Genomic DNA, 19293 nt, shown 5'->3' on the forward strand with positions numbered 1-19293 from the left:
TTTAAAGTGTGTGTCACCAATTCAAAGAAACATTACATTTCTGACCCACATAATTGTGGGTCAGTAAAAAAAACTATTCAGCATTCAAATTCAATTTAAAAAAGGGGCGTGTCTTGGATTTCTATGTATCACATGACATTGAAGTGATTGAAAAAATGTGTTTATACTATTTATGTAAAATGAAAATAAATCCTAAAAAATTTATTAAAAAAAAAAAATCAATCAAAAATGTGCGAGGCCCTAAATTAAACTCAACTTTCATCTTTTAATTTCTTTTTTAAATAATTAATAATAAATTTACCTCTCATACGTGATTTTTATTCTTGTTATAAATTGTATCTAATTAAAAAATATATATAATTTAAAAGAAACGTGCTGATTTTGCATAATTAAAACAAATAGTATACACGCCATACATTACGTGTGCTTTTATTTTTGTTACACAACCGGAAGCACCGTGACGACGTTACGTACAACTTGACGTACAACGTTACGTACAACTCGTCTTTGGCCGGCGGCCGCCTCGGGCAGAGAAAACCAGGCTGTTGCTCCGTGTGTTTCTGTTATTGCCGCGGACTCTTCCGTCGTACGTCCGTCCCTAACTTGACAGGGAACTCACATCTGAGGCTAATAAACACCATTTTATTCGCTTATTAACACACGAGACGATGAATGGTAAGTCGTCGAACGGCGCGGCCGGAGGAATGGCCTGCATCGAGGGTCTACCGCCGCTGCCGAAGAGCCTCAGCGGCTTGCTGAACTCGAGCGGCGGCTCCTGGAGAGAAATGGAGAGGATGTACGTGAAGAAGACCATGATCCAGGACGACCTGAGCCGAGGCCGGAACACCGACAACCTGCTGGCCAACAAGCCGGCCAACCTCGACGCTGCCCTGGCTCTTCTGCGGAAAGAGATGGTAAGATTTTTTCCGAGGGAGTGTCGATAAAAAAAAAAAAAGTGCCCCGTTTTTTCACCTCGTAAGGGAGGCGTTTAATCCCGACGCGTGCTCGTTCAGCAAGACCTCGTGAAGAAATTGGGGAAGTTTTCACGTTTCGGGCTTTAAAGCGAACGAAACCGCATCCAAATGCTAAAGTTAAGGGTTTTTACAAATCTGTAGAACCACCTGACAAATTCGGCATACATATAATTCACCTTGGAGTGAACTCTACGAGCAAAATACCTATTTCCACGCTGCATATCCCGATTCAACCAAGATCTCGTGAAGAAATTGTGGAAGTTTTCACTTTTCGGGATTTTAAGCAAACGAAACCGCATCCAAATGCTAAAGTTGAGGATTTTTACAAATCTGTAGAACCACCTGACAAATTCGGCATACATATAATTCACCTTGGAGTGAACTGTACGAGCAAAATACCTATTTCCACGCTGCATATTCCGATTCAACCAAGATCTCGTGAAGAAATTGTGGAAGTTTTCACTTTTCGGGTTTTTAAGCAAAATAAACCGCATTCAAATGCTAAAGTTAAGGGTTTTACAAATCTGTAGAACCACCTGACAAATTCGGCATACATATAATTCACCTTGGAGTGAACTGTACGAGCAAAATACCTATTTCCACGCTGCATATTCCCGATTCAACCAAGATCTCGTGAAGAAATTGTGGAAGTTTTCACGTTTCGGGCTTTTAAGCGAACGAAACTGCATCCAAAAGCTAAAGTTAAGGGTTGTTACAAATCTGTAGACGCATCTGACAAATTCGGCGTACATATAATTCACTTTGCAGTGAACTGTAAAAGCAAAAATACCCATTGCCACGCCACACATTCCGATTCAACCAAACCCCCATATGAAATTGTAGGAGTTTGAAGTTGCTTGGCTGTAAGAGACACTTTAACTGCATCGTAGTGTGAAAGTTAAGGGTTCTTATAAATCTGGCGAACCGTGTGGCAAATTCGGCATTAATTATAAGACGGTCCGTGTTTCTCATAAACAACAATGCACCCAAACAAACCCAACTTTGTGACTATGTTATGCGTTGTGAGAATGTGAGGGATCAAAGGCACATTTGCATTGGATTAAAGCAAAAGTAAAGCAATGTTTATTTGAGTCTAATTTCAATATAATACCTTTTAAAATTAAAACAGATGGAGGAATAATTCTGAATATCAGAACCAGACCAGACTTCATTAAAGAATCAGCCATCTTTAATGGGATTTTGTTCAAAAACAGTCTGTTTTCCATATTTCAAGTAATCTAGAGCAGCGAGTTGACCTAATTCCACAATGTGAATCATAAGAGAATACAAGTTGTGGCTTAGTAGTTTAATTAAACTAAATTCAGCTGCATAAATGTGAATATTTTCTGTGTTTCTTATGCTCCGTATAACAAAGAAATCATAAAAACGACTACTTTTTCAACATTTTATGAACATAATCATTAGTCGCAGCCTTTGAATATGACTTTACTGGACTGATGTCAGTGGGAAACAAAAGGTTTTAGAGCTGCAGACTTTGAGCCTTGTTGGTCTTTAATGTGTAAAGCCCAATTTATACTTCTGCGTAAAGTGCTCTGCGTAGGCTACGTAGAGACTCTGCGTCGACGCAGAGACTGTCGAAGAGCCTCTGCGTCGTCTCCGGGTGCACGAAATATTTTTTAAGTGTCCGTCACTCCGTCAAGGGACTACGGAGACGGCAAGAGCTGCGATTGGTCCTCAGGACAGGCTGAGCTAAGCTGCTCTGTGCCGGCTCTCAGTGCGCTCCGGGCGTCCTGACAGAGGCGGAGCTGATCCCCGCCGATAACGCCGCTGCCGAACTATAAATACGTCATATCTATACACACACAGTACATGTTTAGACCCTTAATGGCCAATTTCTCGCCTCAAATTATCTTAAAACTGCGTTCCGTCACACAGAAAAGTGAGAAACGGCCACTGTTTCAACAACAACAGTCTTTCTCTCTCTTTCTTTCTCGGACGCCATTGCTCACTGTAGCCAGAAGCACAACAACCTTGCGCAGCGACCCCTACTGATCGGGCGGGAAATTGCAGCGAGTGTCCGTCACCACGACGCAGAAGTATAAATGCTCGAGGCGTCTCCGTGGTGACGCAGACGGATAACGCATACGCAGTCGGAGAAGTATAATGTGGCCTTAACTCTGATTTGCTCTGTGAGCTACAATTAAAACACAACAGAGGACAATAAGAGCCGCTCTCCTGCTGTCACTGCAGCACACAGAGCTCAGTCTCACTGTCTCTGCTGTAATTTGTGTTGAAGACAATGCAGCAGCAGCAGCAGCAGCAGCAGCAGTGAGTGACCCTCGGTGCTGCAGACTGCACCGTCAGCACAGCGGTATGCAGGACAAATGACCTTTTCACCCCCCGCCCGTCTGCCTCCACGGTCATGTTTCAGCCTGGAGTTTTTGCAAGTGTTGTGCATCAGGTTCAGCTGCAGTCAAAAGAATGTGTATCACGAGGTCAATGGGATGTTTTTAAGTGACTTTTTGAGCAAAAAATAACAGGTTTTTCTTGCATTTCTTTGTTTTATGTGACCGTAAACAACATATTTGTGGTCACGGCCAAATAATGATGGTCCTTTTTAATGTTTTCTAACTGTTTATAGACCAATGAATTACCAGAGAACCTTAATACAACATCGCTTTAGTAACTCGGGGAACTACGGTGGCCTTTGCCGGCCATAAAGGATGTAGTTTTTCTTCATTTCACTTTAAAATACAAAATACACGTAAGTTTTCATCCGTTTAAAAGTTGATCATCTCAGATTGGTTTTGGTCAATTTCTCGTATTATTTGTAAAACGCTAGTTGTAACGGGGATTTCTTGAATCGTCGTCTCGTGTGACCGCAGTAGTCCCACGTGACTGCCGTAATCTCACATTACCACTGTAATCTCGTGTGATCTTCATAGTCTCACGTGACCGCCGTAGTCTCGCCTAACCTCGCTAGTCTCGCGTGACCACGGTAATCTCACGTGACTGCAGTAGTCTTGCGTGACCTTGATAGTCCCACGTGACCGCCGTAATCTCACATGACCCCTGTAGTCTCGTGTGATCTTGATAGTCTCACGTGACCACGGTAGTCTCGCGTGACCGCGGTAGTCTCGCGTGACCGCGTTAGTCTTGCGTGACCACGGTAGTCTTGCATTGCCAAGATAATCTCACGTGACCATGGTAGTCTCGTGTAACCATGATAGTCTCGCGTGACCACGGTAGTCTTGCATTACCAAGATCATCTCACGTGACCATGGTAGTCTCGCGTGACCATGGTAGTCTCACGTGACCGCGGTAGTCTTGCATGACCACGGTAATCTCGCATGACCACGGTAATCTCACGTGACCACCATAGTCTCGCGTGACCATCATAGTCTTGCTAACCTCGATTAATCCATAAGTTTGTGCCATAAAATGTCAAAACGATGACGTATTGTTATTGTTTTTCGTGATTTCTTTGTTATACGGAGCAAAGAAACCAGAAAATATTCCCATTTAAGAAGCTGCAAAATCCGAAAACTTGTTTTTAATGAACGTAAACAACACTCAAACTGCTTATCGATTATCAAAATAGTCACTGCTTAATTTACTAGTTCATTAATAATAGATTAACTGCTGCGGCCCCTGTAGTAAAGTTAATTTCTGGCAGTAAATCCTGCTATAAATGGGCCTTTTAAAGCAGCTGAATGACTCGATGTGTGTATTAATGATGGGATGTTTGCAGGTGGGCCTGCGTCAGCAGGACATGTCGCTGCTGTGTCAGCTGTGGTCGCTGCACGAGTCCATCCAGGAGTACAAGGGCAGCTGCCAGGACCTGAGCGCCGCCTCCAGCCTCAGCATGATGGAGAACGGCTACTTCGACGAGGACGACGAGTACTACGGCGAGCCCGGGGCCACGCCCACCGGCGAGCAGCCCGATGGCGCCGAGGCGATGATGAACAAGAACGGCGGAGGCGGCGGAGGCGGCAGCAGCGGCGCCGGCGGCGGCATGAGCAGCAGCGGCAGAGACGACAGCTGGGACTCTTTCCGCGTCAACATCTGAGGCCTCGGCACGCGGAAGGACGTTGTTGTTGTTGTTTTTTTATTGGCACAAACGGATCGAGTGAAAGCTGGAAACCCGCTCGCCGGTGATTTTGGTCGAAGCACCAGCTCCAGAGTTAACCCTCGCTCCTCCTCAGGTGAAACTTTGAGATGATGCCGATGTTTCATCAGACTCTGGAGCTGAGCTCTTCCCCCGAGGGCGTCCTGACCCTCACAAACCCTCAGGATTGTACTCAAAGACTCCATTTACTCAACATTAAGCAAAATATACCTATATATATATATATATACAGTATATAACTCTTTCTATAACCAGCTCTGCTGCTGCTGCAGTTCCAACAATAACAGCCAGTCTCACTATTTGGCAAAACCTCCTTTTCTTTCTTTCTTTCTTTCTTTTTTATTTACATAATCAAGATATATGAACAAAGTTTTTATTATTTATTCTATAATATAAATAGCCAGATGTTTGCTTCATTGTTTTTTTTTCTCCGGCGTCTGCAGAACTATGGGATTTAACAAACGTTATAATCAGTGTTGATGCACAAATTGCGGCGATGGAAGTGGTGAACGTGTTGTTTTTTTGTTTGTTTTTTTCCCCCGGTGGTTAATCTGGAAGACCTCGAGAACGGAGGTGAAGATCTCACACACACACACACACACACACACCTGTGGTGTTTGTGTTGAGCGGTGAGCAGACGTCTGTTTTTGATCAAATGCTGGAAAACTGTTTTCAAACCACCAGAGGAAGCCTGGTGAGTGAAACACAGGCTCGTGGGGTTTGTTTGTTTTCTGTTTCTCGTGCGAGTGTCGCAAATTATGATCGTTCTGCTTCATCGAAACTATAGATTTGTTTTTTTCAGTTGTGGTTTTTTAACAGTTATTGTCATTCAAATTCATAGAAATGTCAAACTCAAAACTATAATTCTCCCTCTATACGGACAAAAAGAGCCGGACCCTGAAGCGAAAAAAGGGCTAAAATGAACAGTTCAGCCATTTTCTACGGAATTTGTTTGATAAAAATCTATCAAAAAATGTTGATAATCTCACTTTGGCTCTGGTCAACTTCTCATATTATTTGCAAAATGCTAGCTGTAACGGGGTTTCTTGAATCGTGGTAGTTTCGTGGGACTACAAAAGTCTCACATTACCACGGAAGTCATGCGTGACCTTGATAGTCTCACTTGACTGCAGTAATCTCACATGACCACTGTAATCACGCGTGATCTCGATAGTCTCACGTGACCAAGTGTAGTCTCACGTGACTTTGATAGTCTCACGTGTGACCGTGGTAATCTCACGTGACCACTGTAATCTCGTGTGACCGCGATAGTCTCGCGTGACCATGGTAGTCTCACGTGATCTCGGTAGTCTCGCGTGATCATGGTAGTCTCACGTGATCTCGGTAGTCTCGCGTGACCATGGTAGTCTCACGTGATCTCGGTAGTCTCGCGTGACCATGGTAGTCTCACGTGATCTCGGTAGTCTCAAGTGACCATGGTAGTCTCACGTGATCTTGGTAGTCTTGCGTGACCATGGTAGTCTCACGTGATCTCGGTAGTCTCAAGTGACCACTGTAATCTCGTGTGATCGCGATAGTCTCAAGTGACCATGGTAGTCTCAAGTGACCATGGTAGTCTCATGTGATCTAGGTAGTCTCAAGTGATCTCGGTAGTCTCAAGTGATCTCGGTAGTCTCAAGTGACCATGGTAGTCTCACAAGATCTCGGTAGTCTCGCGTGACCATGGTAGTCTCGCGTGATCTCGATAGTCTCACATGACCTCGATAGTCTCACATGACCTCGATAATCTCAAGTGACCACTGCAGTCTCACGTGACCATGGTAGTCTCGCCTGACCTCAATAGTCTCGCGTGACCTCAGTAGTCTCGCGTGACCTCGGTAGTCTCGCGTGACCACAATAGTTTCACGTGACCACGGTAATCTCTTGTGATCTTGATAGTCTTGCGTGACCTCGATAGTCTCGCGTGACCACGGTAATCTCACGTGACCTGGATGGTCTCAAGTGACTGCGCTAATCTGGTTTAACCTCCATAGTCTCACGTGACCGCTTCCCTCCAAATACTTCATTGTTGTCGGCCGGTTGTCTCACTCACAGCGCCCTCTGCTGGACAAATTGTTAATGGCACCTTCTAGGCTTTGAATAATCACTAAACATTTATATTTTTCATCATTTTCCAGGCTGTTGTGCCGTGAAATTCTCTCGCGTAACCGAGAAAATTCGACAAACAAAATTTCCATATCGCAGGATGAACGAAAAATGGATCGATTGTAACGGCAGGAGTTTGTTCTCTTCGATGTAGCAGCGTTTTTTTAAATGTACACGTGTAGCAACAATACTCCACAAACGCAGCCTTATTGTATAAAAACTTGCTACGATTCTTCGTTCGTATCTTAAAAACAAACAAAACCCCGCAGCAAAGTTCTCGTAGCGCGTAACATCGACGTAGCTTCACCTCGCAGTAGCCGAAAGCTCGTCTGTACGATTATATCATGTCGAGAAAACGTGTTAATATCTGTGTTTGTATAGATCATGTGACGTCATCTTTAAATCTGTAATCTGTAAATCTGAACGCGTGTGGAACACAAACCAAAGAGAGCACAGCACTCACAGGAAAATGAAATGTATTTGGTTCACGGTGCTAAAAAAAATAACGACTAAAAACGAATGAATGGTTGCTTTTTTTAACTAAAAAAAAAAATGTACAGAACATATTCATATCTGAATGTCTTTACAAGTTGGTTTCATTGTTTTTATTTTGATGAAAATTGATGTAAAATGAGGGTTTTCCTGCTTTTAAATCTGCAAATTCTTATCCAAAACAAATTGAATGTCTCCTGAACCTATATTTCCTGTCAATTTTACGTGATGATGATACGTTATATAAGTTTCATTTGAACAAATAATTTCGATCAAGGCCTTTTTATTGGATGTCGACACATGCAGTGCCTTTAGAAACCTTCAGGATCTGGACTGGGGAGAGGAAAATAAAACCCTTATTGTGCTGATGTTTGATCAGAAATGAACCACAGCTGTTTCTTTGTGTTGTGCTTTTTATTAAAAACACAGAAAGTCTCGCTAAAGATAAGACGCGACGTCACCTCGAAGTTTCCTTCACTTCTTTCTTTCTTCTTAACTTCTTTTTTGACAGTGACGATGTTTATTTGTTTCTCTATCAAAGGTTAATTCACCGTTTTATTGATAAAGAATATAAAGGTCGACCGATAATGGTTTATCATAGCTGATAATTGATTCAATTGGCCCATATCGTTAGCTTAATAGCATAATTGCCTAACAAATTTTTTTGCTAATTGTGATATCTGCTAAAAAATGTGTTTTTTCTTGTTTTCCGAAAACTTTCAAATACGACTTGGGCAACTATGCTATTAGGCTAACGATATGCTACACTCTATACAGTGTTTTTTAATAAGAATTCATGTTTAAGTTTGACCAAAATCACCAAAAACGACACAAAAAATCTACTTTTTATGAAAAAATGGGCACAAACGAGAACAAAAATGTGTCATTTGTAATGATTTAATGCAAATATTGGTGCTGCTTGTTAGCATATGACCTCAAAATGATGTCCACTGTTGAACTGGGGTCATTTCACAACAAACATTGTGGGAATGTTGCTCATTTTTTACCCAGAAATCAATAATTAACCAATTTAAATCAACTTTTTATACAGGAACAAAACTCAAAAAAGTCAAATTATTAAGACAATTATAATCTACTGATTTTAAATTTTAAGTCAAAACAACTTTAAATGTAGGCTAATAGGTGATGTTCCTATTAAAGCCTTTCAAAACTACCCTTAAAATCTGTCATTTTCCACCTCTGTTTTTCCGTCTATTTGTTTATTTGTGGCTTTTATTTGTTTGTTATACCCACAAAAAATCACTGTGTGATTCTCTTTTAATCCCAGGCACATGTAAACAAACACAACTGTAACTAAAATCCAGCACAAATACGTGTTTCTTTAAAGGTGCTTTTAACAAACAGCAGCCAACTGTGGCCATTATTCTACCATGTTTGTGAACATTGGCTTGTTTTTACGTTAGAGGGACGAAAACATTTAAAAAAAACAACTGTAATGTGGTGTTTTTCTGTTAAAAAGTCTCAACATATGCAGACGATGTGATGTTTTACTTGTATACGAGTGTTTTTTCCCCCCAAAAAATAAGGATTTCTTAAATCTTTGCACTAAATTTGAACAATCACACGTTTCTTCTACACACACTGCCAAAAAAGTGGCCTCACAGCTGCGCTTCAGTGGTTGTCGTGGGAAGTGCGTACAGGAAGACGGACGTGGAAGTGGCTGAACCCCAAAATAGCGACTTCCATTCACACAATAACCTGATCACGGATGATGATGATGATGATGATGGTGATGATGGTGATATTTAATGAGTAGGTGTCGCGGAGGAGATTTAAGGTCACGTTTTATTCAGCCGCCTAAATCTTTGTTTACGTCCCTATAAAAAGCCCTCGAACGTGTAAAAACAACACGTTTGGCTGCAGAAAACACATCATTGTTTGCATTTAAATCCACTGTTTTTAGTTAAGCTGGTTTAAATCTGTCACATATAATGGAGAGAAAAAAATATTTTTGTGTTGTTTTGATTGAATGTTATTCCAGTGGTTCTCAAAGACTGGGTCGGGGGCCCAGAAAAGGGTCACAGGTGATTGTTTTTGGGTCCCGAAACAATTTTGCCGAATTTTTAATTCAACCTTTTAAGTTCGGATTTTTAAGCGTGCGTTTGGATTTAATTCATTTACCAAATTGACAAAAAAAATGGTTTGTTGGCCGTTTTTACCGATACGGCCGTGAATTAGCCGCTACGCACAAATTTTGCGATTTATGTCGTGATTTGGGTCACGATAGTTTTTAAAAAATGTAGAAAGTTTGGTAAACACTGAGCCCCTGAATGACCACCAGTTATTCTGATATTCATTTTAATAAAAAAAAAAATATGACTTACTTTTCAAAGTTTTGCTGTTTGTTTTTTGTGTTTTTCGCACAGTAATAAAACTACTTCTCAAGATTATTTCTGAGAGTTCGTCCTTTGAGATATTTTATTTTTGTACTTTTTGGCCGGTCCTCATATTTTTAACAGGCTTTTTGGAGAGTTTAGACCTGGTTTTAGTATAAAAAACACTTTATATTGTAAACTATATATATATTTATATGGAATATTTTAAGGGACCGTATTTGAAAAGCAGTTTTTCTCATTGTTTCTGGTGGCTTTTGGGTCACATTTGGGCCTGTGAGCTGACATTTGAATAGACTGAGAGTGTGTGATGTGTTGCAGGTGTGTGTGTGTTTGATTAAATGATGTGTCACAAGTGTGTGTGTAGGCGGATCCTCGGAGCTGATTGGTCGTCCACAGGAAGTTCTAGTATAAGAAGCTTGATCTTCCTGAGGAACAGGGTAGAGTAGTGGGGCATGTATGGGTTTATCAGACAAGTGTATACTCTTATGTTCTCTAGGGTTTGTTTTATGTGTTTTATGGTTTATGCTCGTGGTCTGAGAGTTTTTACATTAGAGGGATGAAAAAATCTAAAATACTGTGGTGTTTTTTTGTTATTCGGTTGTTGTTTTTTTGTCCCGTTCCCTTAAAAAGTCTCACCATACGCAGACGATGTGATGTTCTACTTCAGGATGTTGTAAATGTGTGTTTTATCCCCCAAAAAGTGATTTTTGCACCAAATTTGAACCACCAAAAAAACTAATAGATATAGTCTCTGGCAAAATGTTTATTTTTTGGCCTTAAAAAGTCCTGCCACGCAAGTTCAACACTTGAAAAATAATCTTTAATTGACTTTAATTACGAGTAACAAGGGTGTGCCCGAGTTTGTGATATGGTTTAAATTCTTAAACTCAGTTTAATCAAGTAAATAAACAACTAAGTTTAATTAAACGTTTCTTAAATGACAGAATTTGCTTGTGATAAGTTCAACTTTCTTCATGTTTTTTTAACCAGTTTTTGGCCAGTTTTTCTTTTTTGTCCCGCTCCCTTAAAAAGTGTCACCATACACAGACGATGTGATGTTGTAAATGTGTGTTTTATCCCTAAAAAAGTGAGAATTTCTTTAATTTTTGCACCAACTTTGAAAAATCACATTTCTTCAAACACTGCAAATAAATAGATAAGTAAAATTAGCATAGTTTCTGGCAAAATTGCTCTTATTTGTGGGCCTTAAAAATAAGAAAATAATCATTCCAGGCAAGTTTTACACTGGAAAAACTATTTTTAATTTACTTTAATTACTAATAACAAGCTAAAACAAGGGTGGGCTTGAGTTTGTGTTAAATACAGAAGTAACATTTACAACATTACAGTCTAAAAGTGGTGTGAGAGACAAGTTTATACTCCAGGCTTTATTTTAAGTGTTATGCTGGTGGTCTCCTCACTCACTTATAGCAGCCATCATGTATTTTTTTTCCTTTCTAAGGCCTGAGTGTTTTTCTGAGGGGATTAAACCTCTCTGCTGAATTCTGACCTGCATGTTAAAAGCATCCATCTGCATTCTGCAGCAGCAGCAGCTGCCACGTCGCTGCAGTTCCGCTCTCTGTTGATGTTCCTGCAGCAGAACGCTGAACACTTTGATCCTCACACATACAGAGAAACTAAGTGTTTGAATGAGAGCAGAGAGTCTGAGGAGAGAGAGAGAGAGAGAGAGAGAAAGTGGGTCACACATGTTTTCTGATGTTTTTCTTAATGAACTTTGAAAACTATGAGTGAGTCACAATAACGTGATAAACAGGTTGAACAGCGAGGTGTGAGGAACACACTCACTGTTTGTTTTCACGCCACGTTTCAACTAAAAACACCAATATTAACCTTTTTAAATTTTTTAATTAAGTTTTATTTGACCTTTTTACCACTTCTCTCACTCTTGTACACAATCAACCAATATTACATTTTTGAGTGTTTTATTTTAGTTTTCTAATTATTATAATAATTATAATAATATTTTTATACCTTATTTACCCTTCAATTAAAACATTTATTAATTAATTAAATAAATAATTACATACATAAATAAATAAACAAAAATAAAAATAATAATAATAATAAAATAAATATATGAGTAAAATAAAATGTAATTATATATATTTATTTGTTTTCCCCCCCATATTTTCTCCCCAATATTACATTGAAAAACATTTATTTGTTTTTACTTTTCACTCCCTGCTGTAATAAACCATCTGTTTTTATCTTAAAATAAATTAAATTGTTTTATTTTTGTTTTCAATTGTATTTTTTTTTTTTTATTTATTTAAATTATTCCCACTTTTTTGTATTTTAACATCCAATATTCCCTTTTAAAACATGATTTTTCCCACTTTTCACACCCTACTACACTCTACTTATTTATCAATTTTTTCCTTTTTTTATCTTACTTTTTAACCAATATTTCCATTTTAAAAGATGTTTTATCACATTTTACACCCTTTTATACTTAATTATTTAACATTTCCTGGCAAAAAAATATTTTAGTTTAGTTTTTTTTTGCCCAATTTCTCAAAAACCAAGTCATACAATGACACAAAAGCACCACAATAACATTTATTTTGATATATTTTCTTGCACCGTGTGCAGCCGTGTGACAACCGCTCAGCTTCTCTGGACTCGTTTGCTTCCTCTCTGCGCGTCTGTCGGCAGATTAGAGCAGATTAACATAATCTTGACCGAGCGAGCAAATCCAATGTGCACATCCGCTCTCTCTCTCTCTCTCTCTGTCTCTACACGATCAGAATAAAAACACGTCGACTGCAGGACGTTTAATCTCGTCCCCAGAGTGACTGTTACCGTCAATCTGATTAGATTAAATCGCTGCACGTCGCTGTAATTTCACCAAACTTTGACCAAACATCATTTAGATCAATTTAAACTTGAGATATCATGACTTTTTGTGAGCACATTCCACAGAGACTCAGTGACAGATCCACCCAGGGCGAGGACACATTCCATGTCCATGTGCTGTCTCCTCACATATTTACAGACGTGTAATAACACGCACACACACACACACAAACCTGAACAACAGCCATATGTTTAAATATAAACTCTTTATTCTCTCTTTTTTATTGTCATTATTTCAGATTATGCACACGTGTTGCGACAACTCGCTCTGCGACAAGTCTGTCGTACGTGATTCATCACAGCGTCACACGCCCTTTTTAAATATTTGACCTCTTTCAACACTCAAAAAATAAAGATTTTTTTTTTTTTCAACTATGACATTTATAAATAGTCCATAATAACATGGAGTCGTAACCGTTTGGTCCAGAAAATGTCGATTAGTGTTTGACAAATGCTGGAAATGACGTCTTCATATAATAATAGTAATATAATTTATAATATAATATATATATATATATATATATATAATATATTATTTTAATATAATAATCAGTTTTCGTGATTTTTCTCTCAAATATGAGGCAAAGAAAGCAGATAATATTCACATTTCAGGATTTAAAGGGCCCCAAAAATGTAGTTTCTCAACAGAGGAAGTCAATACATAAAACTGTGACTTCCTTTTAAGAAAATAAAAGCCCTACATCTACTTTTCTGTCAATTCTAACATGTTTTGAGAGTAAAAGATCTGGAAAAATCAAAAAAAAGATGTTAGAAAATGGGTCAAATTTAATCCAATTTAACAAATTAAAAGTATTGACCAACTTCTTTTACTTTGAAAAAAAAATTATTCAGTTTTAATGATTTTTCTCTCAAATGTGGGGCAAAGAAAGCAGAAAATATTCACATTTAAAGATTTAAAGGGCCACAAAAATTTACATTTTCTCAACAGAGGAAGTTAATAAATACAACTGACAAAACAACTAACATCAAGTTGACTTCCTTTTAAGAAAATAAAAGCCCTACATCTGCTCTTCACTGTGTTTCTGTCAATTATGACAAAGTTTTATAAGTCAAAGTATAAGATTTAAGAAAATGGGTCAAATTGAATCCAACTCTTAACAAGTTAAAAGTATTGACCAACTTCTTTTACTTTGTAAACAAACCATTCGTCGTCCAACAGGAAGTTCTGTGACCCCGTAAACGGCAGCTGCAGCGCGGCGCTGGTTAGCGTCCTCGTCACACGTGTCCTCGTCAGATAAAGACGCTCGTTTGTTAAGACGGAGCAGACGTTAATAATAAGCTCGTCGTGTCCTGAATGCTCCACGGAAGCTTTTTACAGAGCTGAGCCACACAGGTCTCTGACAGCAGACCCACAGCCACGGCCATCAGAGACACTCGCCTACTGCTGTTCAGGATCACTGCACACAGAGGAGAAGGGAAAGAAACCGATGAATGTACATTCTCAAGTGCTTTATTGTGCTTTTTTTACATTTTTGGGCTCGAAGCAGCTGGAAAATCAGTGTTAGAAAATCTTATTTATCTCAAAAATAGATTAAAAATGACATTTCTTCCATAGACATTTACGTTTTTAACCTCATATAATAACTAGGAGTTCCAGCCGTACGTAATGTGAACATAAATATCAGCGGTGTAATTGGATTTTGGACAAATAAAAGTCATACTTTTGTTTAAATAATGTCTTTAAACTTTGTCTTTTTTAAAAGCTTAATTTACTTTTTACTCACCTCAAGTGTGTAAATGTACTTTTTCAATCAAACTTGTGAAGTACTGAGTATTTACCTTACTTGATGCCCATTTTAAAGCATTTATATTCAAAAATACATAGAAGTAAAGTCAAAAACGATGAGTTCACCTTTCTAAAATCGCATTAAAAGCACAAGATGTTGTGCTATTAGTGAGAAAATGTGTATTCTGTCACAATAATGCCCATTTTTAAGCTTTTTTCGACCATTTCAGCAGAATATTTATTCAAATACAGACAGTACACACTCAAAATGATAGATTAATTTTAAAAATGAGGATTAAAACAGATGAAATTACGCTATAAGTGAACAAATTTGTATTTTGTAACAGCAGAATGATTGATTGAAATAAAGTAAAGAATGTCAATTTTTTGGACTATTACAGCTGAAATAAGTTGAATATTTATTCAAATACAGACAGTACACACTCAAAATGATAGATTAATTTTAAAAATAAGGATTAAAACAGCTATAAGTGACCAAATGTGTATTTTGTGACAGCAGAATGCTTGAAATAAAAGAAATAATGTCAATTTTTAAGCTTTTTTGGACCATTATAGCTGAATATGTATTCAAATACATACAATACATACTCAAAATGACAGATTCATTTTAAAAATGAGGATTAAAACACATTAAATTATGCTATAAGTGACCACGTGTATTGTGTAATAACAGAATGATGAAGAAATGAAAAGAAAAGACTAAAGAACAGTCAATTAAGGGACTAAATCTGTGGTTTTAGGATGAATTTGCCCGTTCACTGCTCTTGGCATCAGCTCTACGGTCATTAGTTGTTCATTAATATGAAACAGAGCAGCAGACCATAAATCACTCGGCAGCTTCTCATTGTTTCGTTGTTCACAGACGAGCTGCCGAGAACAATGAGCAGACGGTTGTCGCCAAAGGAACCTCTTTTATTTTGCCGTCTTACCTCTGATGGCCTGTGAGTTTGAGGTGAGCACAAACAGTTTGATGAGGCCCAGACACAGCGGCGAGTAGTCGTGCTCCCAGATGACGGCGGGGATGAGGAGGCCTTTGCCGTAGCACGAGAGCAGCAGCGCTCGGACGAGGAGGCCCAACTCCAGGGCGCCGCCCCGCAGGCGGGCTACTGCCACCCAGAGGAAGAGAAGGACACTGCAGCAGAACGCTAGCAGCTCTGCAGGAGCAACAACAACAACAACAGGATCAGAGTCTGACTTCACAACAACAACAACACTGACACATGATTTAGCTCTGGTTGTATCGGTATCTAAGTATCGGTCTGATACGATACTCAGTATTTGTCAATTACAATACTTACTACTAGTCTAATACATTACCCAGTATCGGTCCAATATAACATGTTGTATCGGTCCGATATGAGGATACAGATACGCAGTATCATTATTGGTTTAATACAATACTCTGTATCAGTCCAATATGAGGATACAGATAGTCGGTATCAATATTGGTTCAATACAATACTCTGTATCGGTCCGATATAAGGATATGGCTACTCAGTATCAATATTGGTTTAATACAATACTCTGTATTGATCTAATATGACGATATGAGTAATCAGTATCAATATTGGTCAATACAATACTCCGTATTGTTCCGATATAAGGATACGGGTACTCAGTATCAATATTGGTTCAATACAATATTCCATATCGGTCCAATACGAGGACACAGATACTCAGAATCAATATTGGTTCAATATAATACTCTGTATCAGTCCAATATAAGGATATAGCTGCTCAGTATCAATATTGGTTCAATACAATATTCCATATCGGTCCAATACGAGGACACAGATACGCAGTATCAATATTGGTTTAACACAATACTCTGTATCGGTCCAATATGAGGATACAGATCCTCAGTATCAATATTGGTCAATACAATGCTCCATATCGGTCCCATATAAGGATATGGGTACTCAGTATCAATATTGGTTCGATACAATATTTGATATCGGTCCGATATGAGGATACAGATACTCAGTATCAATATTGGTTTAAAACAATACTCTGTATAGGTCCGATTTGAGGATATCGCTGCGATGTATCAATATTGGTCAATATGATAGTCAGAATCGGTTTGTTATAATACTTGGTCCAATATGAGGATACAATACTCAGTATCGGTCCAAAACTAGCCAAAACGACTGGATCTGATATCGGAAATTTTAAAAAAGTAAAATCTGATATGATTATGGATTATGAATACAAAATGGTTTAAAGAGAGACGACCGTCACGCACAAGATGTGACATATAAAGCTAATCTAGCTTAAAAGAGGTAAAAGACCGTATCGGACACAGAACAATGTTATCGAGCCATCCATCCCCAGGATCGTGGCGCAATCTTTTACCGAGGGCGGCCAGACCAAACATGCCGTAGAACTCCCACTCCTTGGTGTATCTGATGATGTCAGCGGGGTCGGCGCTTTGCTCGGAGCCGGGGAGCAGAGACCAGCGGAGATAAGCCTCGCACAGCAGGCAGAACACGCACAACTTCCAGTGGATCTGCGAGGAGGTGGAGGAAAACAACAATGTCCTTAAAAATGTTTACAGGGACATGTGATGATGATGATGATGATAATGTAAACACGGCAGAAGTCATACTTACATTTAAGCTCGTGTTGAAGAGAATGTGCCTGAAGGCCTGGGTCTTACACAGAAGGGCATCGATGAGGATGACGACGGGGTCGTACTCGATGTATTTGTCCACAGGCTTTTGACAGGACTCCTACAGACACACACACACACACACACACAGGAAGAGAGGACATCCTTTAAACCAGGGGTTCTCAAAGTTTTGATACCTGAGGGCCAATTTAGGAACCCAACATTGGACTGAGGGCTGCCAAAGTAAAAAAAAACAGAAAGAAATCCCATTTGTAATAACTTTAATGACCAGATTGCAGTTCTACAGTTTAGCGTTAATAGTAATATAAGCGTTAATATAATAATGCTTTATAATTTACTGGGTAATTACCCAGTAGTTTGGCCATTGTTCTTACCTTCTAATAACAGGTTAATACCAAGTAATACATTTCTGTTACCATTTATTTACTGGGTAAATAGCTAGTAATTGGGGGCTGTAGCTACCTGCTTATTACCAGCTTATAACCCAATAATACACTAAAATTCACCATATAGAAACCAGGTAAATACCCAGTATTTTTGTTTACACTTATTGGTCTGTATCCAGTAATGTCCAATAAACATTTAACAAGCTTAGTAGTTCCTGGATTACAACTATCAACTGTAATTCATTGCGGGGCCGCCAGAAATGTTTCTGCGGGCCAACATTGGCCCCCGGGCCGCACTTTGAGAACCAATGCTTTAAACCTACATCTAAACAACACATGTTGTTGCTAGGGGTGACACTGACAGGGTAGATTAAATAATTCCTAGGAACGCATATAACAACATATTACACATTAACAGACCAATGTTCTTCATGTACTTACAAAAATAAATTAGTTTCAGAGAACTGCAGTGAGCCCCTTTTAGCTAGCACTCTCATTCCCGGAAACGTTCAACAAAATACGTCAAAAACAGTGACAACTTACGCATATGGTTATCTTTAAAATCCCGTTGCTGTAATCTCGGTGCAGCTCCGGTGCTTTCTCGCTGCATTCAACGCACCTAAAGTCACCCTTGTCCATTGTTTGCTCAAGTCTGCGAAGGTAAACAAACACGAACAGATACGAGGAGACTACTACTACTAGCATGTGAGAACCATACAACCGGAAGTATTACGGTTTCTTTAAAGTTAGCCCTTCATAATAAAAGTGTTTGTTCTTTGATGAGAATTTGTGGAAAATAAAGTTATGTTTTGCGAGTGTATGTTACTATTCAACACAAAACCTAGTATATTTACTGCATGGACGACACGGAGAAGATAAAATAATCCTTTATTAGTTTCGCAATTGGGAACTTCATCAAAGACAGCAAATACTACTACTACAAAGTATTATTGATTACTAATCAATGATAAACATTCATGTTCACACATATGAATATGCAATATAGAAACATATCGACATTTAGACATAAAATAATGAGCACTTCTAAAGGCAGTAAATCTATAACTTTTTAATTTAAAACACTGATAGAAGCGTACATATATTTCTACAAATAAATACGAATCGTTTTAATCGCCAATTTAATTAAAATAAAATATGAAAGAAACACTGACTATGATATGATGATAGAAAAAAATGATTATTGATAATAATATAAATTGAATTTTAAAAAAAAATGTTTAAAAAAAAAAGAAAGAAAAAAAAGCCTTTGATGTTCAAAGGAAAGAGAAGAATGAGGCTGTGATTCAACATTATATATAAAGCCCGAAACTCCCGAAAACACCAACAAAGAAGGATAAAAAGGGCGGTTTCAAACATTCGTCTAAAGATTTTAATATGAAAGGACAAACGGAAACGCTGTCTCATTCGATTGTCTGATCTGAAAACGTGACTTGACGTCGCAGAGACCGGTTTGACAGCCGCAGTGCATGCCGGGTCTTGTAGTGTAACTCTGGTTCCGGTCTGGTTTGAACGGTAACCGCTCGCTCGCGCGCAGCAGCTCGCCCTCGTCTCCTCGTCTGTCGAGTTTTGCGGCAGCTTCCGCGCTCTGTCCGT

The 19293-nt window shown here is 38.8% G+C and overlaps 2 protein-coding genes across 2 annotated transcripts; one reads left to right on the top strand and one right to left on the bottom strand.

Annotated features, from left to right (window-relative positions):
• Window positions 1–585: 585 nt before the first annotated feature.
• Window positions 586–6419, top strand: fam89a (family with sequence similarity 89 member A). Its single transcript, XM_083898313.1, has 2 exons — window positions 586–914; window positions 4687–6419. Exons 1-2 carry the CDS (start codon window positions 669–671, stop codon window positions 5002–5004), a joined length of 564 nt encoding a protein of 187 aa, XP_083754439.1. The 5' UTR covers window positions 586–668; the 3' UTR covers window positions 5005–6419.
• Window positions 6420–13182: 6763 nt separating this feature from the next.
• arv1 (ARV1 homolog, fatty acid homeostasis modulator) lies at window positions 13183–18358 on the bottom strand. The gene is made up of 5 exons (XM_083898321.1): window positions 18223–18358; window positions 17274–17393; window positions 17017–17170; window positions 15594–15818; window positions 13183–14314 (listed from the first exon to the last, which is right to left on the bottom strand). Exons 1-5 carry the CDS (start codon window positions 18316–18318, stop codon window positions 14169–14171), a joined length of 741 nt encoding a protein of 246 aa, XP_083754447.1. The 5' UTR covers window positions 18319–18358; the 3' UTR covers window positions 13183–14168.
• Between the last annotated feature and the right edge of the window lie 935 nt (window positions 18359–19293).

The sequence above is a fragment of the Microchirus variegatus genome (genome assembly GCF_963457635.1).
Source record: "Microchirus variegatus genome assembly, chromosome: 12".
Classification (NCBI taxonomy): Eukaryota; Metazoa; Chordata; class Actinopteri; order Pleuronectiformes; family Soleidae; genus Microchirus; species Microchirus variegatus.